This window comes from Arachis ipaensis, chromosome B03 (genome assembly GCF_000816755.2).
Source record: "Arachis ipaensis cultivar K30076 chromosome B03, Araip1.1, whole genome shotgun sequence".
NCBI classification, from domain to species: Eukaryota; Viridiplantae; Streptophyta; class Magnoliopsida; order Fabales; family Fabaceae; genus Arachis; species Arachis ipaensis.
Genome location: NC_029787.2, coordinates 21,582,987 through 21,589,850, shown reverse-complemented (window position 1 = coordinate 21,589,850; position 6,864 = coordinate 21,582,987). Strand labels below are relative to the sequence as shown.

Sequence of the window (6,864 nt, the reverse complement as noted above, 5' to 3'; positions counted from 1 at the left end):
TATCTATAAAAAAAAGATAATTTAAAAAAAAAAAATACCATTTTAAAATTCAAATTGGATAATAAAAAAATGATATTTAAATCAAAATGTCATTTCTTTCCTAATTCATTTTGAATTTTTCTAATTATTTTTTATGATAGATAGTTAAATGCATTTTCATGTTATGCATTTCCGAAATGTATTATGCATATACACAAATAATAATTTGATAGTCACAAAAAAAATAATTTGATTATAAATTTTTATTTTTTATTTTAGAAAAGTATATGGAACTAAGAAGTGATAAGCTAAAAAATAAACAATTTAACTAATTTAATTTATAATTATATTTAATTAATTTTATTTGTTTTTAATTTATAATATTTGATATTAATTGCTTCTCACCCCAAATTAAAATTCTGAATGATACGTTGGAGAAATAGAAGCGGGAATCACGGAACTTCCAACAATCTCGATTTTTAGTATATAAAAAAATTTATAAAATATATAAAAGAACATCCATTTAGTATGAAAAAGAAACATTCTGATACTTAATAGAAGAAATATCCTAATGCCTAACATAAGCACCATTCACGTAGAGATTTTGAATTCACCCAAAGACATTTGATTCTAGCATTGTTGTTTATTTTTTATTTACCACTCAATTTTTGATTGTCACTAATAAGTAATAACTGCCGTGGTCCCTACCATTGACAACGGCAGACCACCACCAGACCTCTACCACATTTTTTTCCTAAACTCTTCTCTTTTTTATATCAGGATAAAAATAAAATTTTACATTTTTAGCATATCAAATTATTTCAATTTCAATAAAATTTTATTAAAATAAATGAATTTGAATTTAATTTTAATTACATGAGATTTTTAAATCATTTTAAGTTTTTTTTTTTTTTATCTATTCTAAACAGAGTTTGAAATCAGTTTCATTTTCGTGTTGTTCCAAATACATGCACCCCGTCCAACTCGAAATTGAATAAGAAAGCTCCGAAGGATGATGTCTTTTCGAAGACATGACTAGCATGAAAGTTGGAATGGTCATGGCTATGAACTAGGAAGTGCTAACTTCCTTATAGAATCAAACAAACAAGTTGGTTAAGGTTTCGAGTTTCGACAAAGTCAAAATAGGACAACTTGCCCGGCAAAAGATGCTTAATTCAATGGCCAACATGTGATGATCCTCTTTGAAAACGAATGCCAAGTGAAGTAGACATGATAATATGATGATGATGCCATGATGGCTCAATAAGTTATCCAAAAGCTATTGTCCCCAACTATTTATCTCCATTAATTGAATTAATTTTTTAAAAGATATGTACCAATAAATAAATAATCTAAAATAATGATAAAGGGGTGCCCTTTCGAAGAACCAATCACAAGTTAGTTTGTCATTTGAGAAAGGAAAAGTATAGGATACTAACATATTATCTGTCAACTTATTGTCAATAATAATTAATTATTATATTTTAAACACATATATAAAGAGACACATCCAAAAAATATATTTATAAAGATATTTCTATTGAACACAGTCATACAAAAGATATTTTTATTAGACACATCCACAAAGATACTTCTATTAAATACAATTATAAATAAGAATTGGCAAAAATTGGCAGAAATATTGTTAGTAACGTAGCGGGATTATTTGAGAAATAGATAGGATCGGTGTCAGAACTCAGAAGTGCTATTCTAAATTTAGACGTAAAAAACTAAAAATATATCAAACCTTTTAATGTTTGACTATAACAAAATATTTTCTGTGGCTTTAGAGAAAATTCAATTATATCACAGGTGGAGAAGAATGCTTCAACTTATGTATATCACGTAACACTAACATTCTTATATTGACAAATTCAATTAAGACGTGCACTTGAACGTGCGAAACAAATACACTTTTTCCTCCCCTCATAACGTTTATAATTTTTTATTCAATGAATATGTTTCTATCATATAAAATACAAGCAGAGTAATACTACAATGAAGAGTGTTTTTTTATGAAAAAAGATTCTTTTCATTCAAGTGTTCACTTTATCAAAGAAATTTCTCCAATTTATTTATGATTTGGTTATTTTAATTTGTGAGCTTTAGTCATCATCGAATTAAATCTTCTTAAATTGGTCCAGACATAAAATAAAATAAATAAATAATAAATATAATGTTAGGGTGACGTTAGAAGATAAACATGAGAGTGATGAGAAACATATTTGAGACCACTAAATTTTCTAAGTGGCAAACCCCACTCTTTCAACTTGCATCTTAATTATATCCTCTATGTTAAATCAGCAATTGACAAATCATAGCCCCCACCTTATTAGATCATCTTCAACTTCAAAAGGGTGATGTAACTCATAGCCCAATCAAATGTTGATACAAATATGCTACAATAATGGTATAAAATCAGTTTTTCCACTTTCAAATAATGGTCCCTTGGTCCTTGATATAGTAACAGAATTTCCATATGATTTTAAAAGAGTTGGCTACATACTCTCCATGATTCAGTAATATTTTTTTCATTTTCAAATTGTGTTGTGAAGATCGTTGTATCAACAACCAGATTTTGTTTAAATAAGTAACAATTTATATGGATCAAAACGATGATCCAAACTCCAAAGTGATTTATCAAAATTCAGACTAAGTCATTAAGATATCAGCGTTACATAGATAATAATATATGACTATGAACACAGTTTATAACTTTGTATGACAAGAAAAATGAAGCAAACTGAAAAATTTTGCCAACGAAACAAAATCATTTGCATAATCTTGGTACAATGTATAATACATCTTTGTATATAACCTAAAACACTTTGTCTCACTGCATAACATTAGTTACACGGATCAAACAATGCCACAATAATTTATCATAAATAATTGTCAAGTCATTGACCTATCACATCTGCAGCACGCGTCTTTACATATTTTAAAATAGAGTATCACGAACGTTACAGAATGATAAAGCAATCTTGTTCCGAAAATTATGAGCTCAAAATAGTGATTGCTATAATAGTTATACAAAACTTGACCCAATTGACATAAGAGAGAGCCTTCAGAAAAGTTGGAACAAAAGACCAATGAAACCAAGTACGGCCAATAACAACATAGAGTCATAAGGAGCAGCAAGATGAGCAGAGTTAGAAACAGAGGAACTGTTATTGGATGTTGTTTTGACATTGGTGCAATCAAGGCCTTCATTGCCTTCTTTGCACTCATTAGCAAAGAGGCCAGGAGGGTACTTTCCATAGATGTTTATGTAACTGAACATGACTGTGGCACAATCAGTTGCCATATCATTGATTTCATTGATGAAAGGGCATGCAAATTGCTTGAATGCTTCACAGCAAACCTTTTGTGGGTATTGTGGTCCCTTGCATTGGCTTGTTAGGATTGTGTAGTTCTGATTCTCAAAGTCAACTCCACAAGCTGCACATTATAGGACATAAAAAGTACATTTATCAGTGGATTCAGCCTGAGAAATGCTTTGTGTACTTATTCTATCTTATAGACGGAAGACCCCTTAGAAGGACGGAGTGAAAATACCCTAACAAAATTATGACATCTCTAAGTGATTTTATTACTCAGGAGAAGTATTATTTTAGTTCTTAATATTTGGATCAAATTCTAATTTAATGAAATGAGTAAGGTAAAAGTTAACAATATTAATAGTTAAGTCATATATTAGTCTGTATTAGAAAAATATAACCAAAATCTTTTTGTAACGATTCGTCTTTTAGTTTTCTTTCTTGTACAAAACTCCAAATTCTATTAATCAATCATCAATACTCTAGGATCAAAGAAAAATATTTTATATTGGTGATCATTGGTGACTGATTTTACTGAAAGTTATTGACTTTTCAACATGTTAAATATTCATGTCAAATTTAACGGTGAAACAACATTAAACCTATTTTATTTGAAATTTTTTGGAGTTGAAATAAAACTATTAAGGATTAAGTTAGAAGACTAAAATAGTATTTTATCATGTTACTTATTAGAGAATCATAATGCAACAAACTTGTCACCAATTGGCATGATCAAGGCCAATACATTCAATTCCTAAAAAATCAGTTTGATTTCAGGTACTTTGTAACTTTACACTACCTACATTTGATTGAAAGAAAGTCAATTGAAGAAGCATACCTATTTTAGCTAAGACATCTAGATTAATGGTACCATTGGATTAAATTACTTGCACATAAAAGATTACCTAATCTGGTTGAGTTACAAATAATCCGAAAATTTTAAAGTAATCTACATTATGTTCCAAGTGGTAATTTATCATTTCGATTATCACCTAAGTTATAACATTATAAAGATGTTTCAAATTCCAGCGTAATTATATTCTGAATTACCACTAATCAAAATAGGTAATGCAAAATGTAATGTTACCTTTCTTAGCCTGTAGCAGGGAACGGGAGGTGGATGCCCCAGACTCAAATATATCATCTGTCTTAAAACAAAATTCAATTATATTAACAAATATATAATAACAATGTGTAATTATGATAATGTGACAGTTCGTATGATTGGAAAAATAAAATAATACAAAAACATGTGAAGATGGAAAATGTACTTGAAAGGAATGGGGAGGCAGTGGCCAATGTGGATATAAGGAAGAAATAGAGAATGGAAGAGAACAATGTCTTTGAACTCATTATCTCTTTCATTCTTACCCCTCTTTCTTATTTTGTTTTATTTTTCCCCCTTTCTCTTTGATGGATCTGCTTCTTTTGTTTTTTGTTTTTTTTTTGTTTTTTTTTGTTTTTTTTTGTTTTTTTCTGGTTTGGAGAGAGAGAGAGAGATCGAAGGAATTGCGGTGTGAATGAATGGTGTTTTCATTGTAGCTGAGTTGCAATGGTTCTTCTCCCTGCGTTGTCGTTGCCTTTGGCATTTTTATTTTTGGTGCATAATGGCTTTGGTACTGGGCAGTTATTAAGTTATGAAAAAGTATAGGGAATCAAGTGTTTAATCAGCCAAAAAATAAACAACTCAATTAATTATAATTATTAATAATTAATTTTAAATTTTTAAATTTAAAATTTAAAAAATTTTAAAATAAACATAATTAAAACTTATAAAAACCTTTCTCTTCTCTTTTACATTAACATATCCACCTCTAAAAACCTCCACAAAAATTTGTGGCCACTCAATTTCAATCCAAATGCTATCTCATTCATTTGCTGCACAACTTGAAAACAAGCATTGACAAGCGTGCACACAGCGGGATCACTGAGTAAGATGGAAGCTCTGTGGTGCATTGTTCCATCAAGAACCTGAAGAATCTTCATCATAACGACGTCCTTAGACACCAAATTAGTTTTCTCGAGTCGGCAACCTGTGATGGCGGTAACAATGGCTTCCATGGCTTCTCTGACACCGGGAATCCTTTCATCGAACACCTCGAACTTGAGGATCTTGAGGATGGAAGAGAGGGCGACGGCTGTGAAAAGGAAAGAACAAAGGAGATAAATTCTTAAAAAACTACGAAATTCTTAAAAAAAATAAAGATATTCACATTTGCAATACAAAAACATTCAAAAAATATATAAAAGAACATCTATTTAGTATGAAAAAGAAACATTCTGATACTTAGCAGAAAAAACATCCATGTATATTAACTTATTTATTTATGATTTAAAATATTGGTTATTAAATGTTTCACCACATTCAAATTAGGAGGAGATACGTTCACTATCATTCCAACGTGAATAATGCAAATTGATTCAATTAGCTTCCGTCTCTTCACCCTCATTCCCTCTCAAAATGCCTAAAACATGATAAATCAAAAAATAGATTTAGAACCATCTAATTTACAGAGAAAAGAAACATCCTAATGCCTAGCATAAGCACCATTCACGTAAAGATTTTAGATTCACCCAAAGGCATTTGGCTGATTTTTGGCAGATACCCTCTTGATTCTCTAGCATTATTGTTAAGTTATTACTAATCCTTATTTACCCCTGAATGCTAGCTAGCATGAGGAAGTGATTTTTTTTACTCAGGTAAGGAAATTGCGTGGTGCAGCTCATTGCGTGACGCGTTGGTTCGTGTGATTACAGCGCAGACATCGTCTGCTACCGATGACTGACGACGCATGGTGTTTCTCTACGATGCAGGGTGTTGTCTGGAGTAAGTTAATTAGGGAATTTTTTTTGGCAAAATCTTTGATAATGTTTTATTATTTTTTAGCATATCGATAGTTCGATATGTAATAATTTGGGAGTGAAATTTATTCTTTTAAAAAGGAAATCTAAAAAGATAAATAAAATAAATTTTGAAAATAAATTAATTAGAAGTCTAGAATGGAAAGAAATTGTATTGAATTTAAATAAATAGTAGATTGTTTTCGATAAGATCAAAGGGCTTTGAATTCGAAAATAAAATGCTAAAAGGTTAAATTGAACAAGGAAATTAAATATTGCTTAAAAGGTAAATCTCCACAAAAAAATAAAGTTTACTGAAAATATAAATGAGATTAAAAATATGGAAGAAACCTTACAGAAAAATAATTCGAATGCAGTGAAATGTGAGTGTACTTGAATGTTTTTTCTAAAATAAAGTTCCAACCTCAATCCCTTCGACCTTTTACTTATTTATAGAAACTCTTGACCAATCAGATTTACATGTAACTCCCACGTGTACCACTCTTTAAATAATTGTTCTCGCTCTTTCTATACAATTACGTAACCGAAAATTACCATCTTCGAATAACTTCTCTTCCTCAACTGAGCGAATTGACTAGCTTCTGTTTTTCATTCTTCAATAAATCTATTTCGATGTAGCCCTTCATTCTTCAAAATAAAAATTTATTATTCTCCAAACTCAATATTCTTCAAAATAAAATATTTCGACCAACACATACCTATA

The 6,864-nt window shown here is 29.8% G+C and overlaps 1 protein-coding gene across 1 annotated transcript; it reads right to left on the bottom strand.

The window, feature by feature from the left end:
- Positions 2,724–4,767, bottom strand: LOC107634244 (GPI-anchored protein LLG2). Its single transcript, XM_016337797.2, has 3 exons — positions 4,571–4,767; positions 4,387–4,443; positions 2,724–3,420 (listed from the first exon to the last, which is right to left on the bottom strand). The coding sequence occupies exons 1-3, from the start codon at positions 4,662–4,664 to the stop codon at positions 3,047–3,049; spliced, it is 525 nt and encodes a 174-aa protein (XP_016193283.1). The 5' UTR covers positions 4,665–4,767; the 3' UTR covers positions 2,724–3,046.

Bases quoted from the DNA above. Each gene is read 5' to 3' on its own strand.
- LOC107634244 (XM_016337797.2), bottom strand. From the start codon at position 4,664: ATGAAAGAGATAATGAGTTCAAAGACATTGTTCTCTTCCATTCTCTAT. The intron at 4,444-4,570 runs GTACATTTTCCA...GTTTTAAGACAG, and splicing joins TGCCTCCCCATTCCTTTCAA to ATGATATATTTGAGTCTGGG. The intron at 3,421-4,386 runs GTAACATTACAT...TATAATGTGCAG, and splicing joins CCTGCTACAGGCTAAGAAAG to CTTGTGGAGTTGACTTTGAG.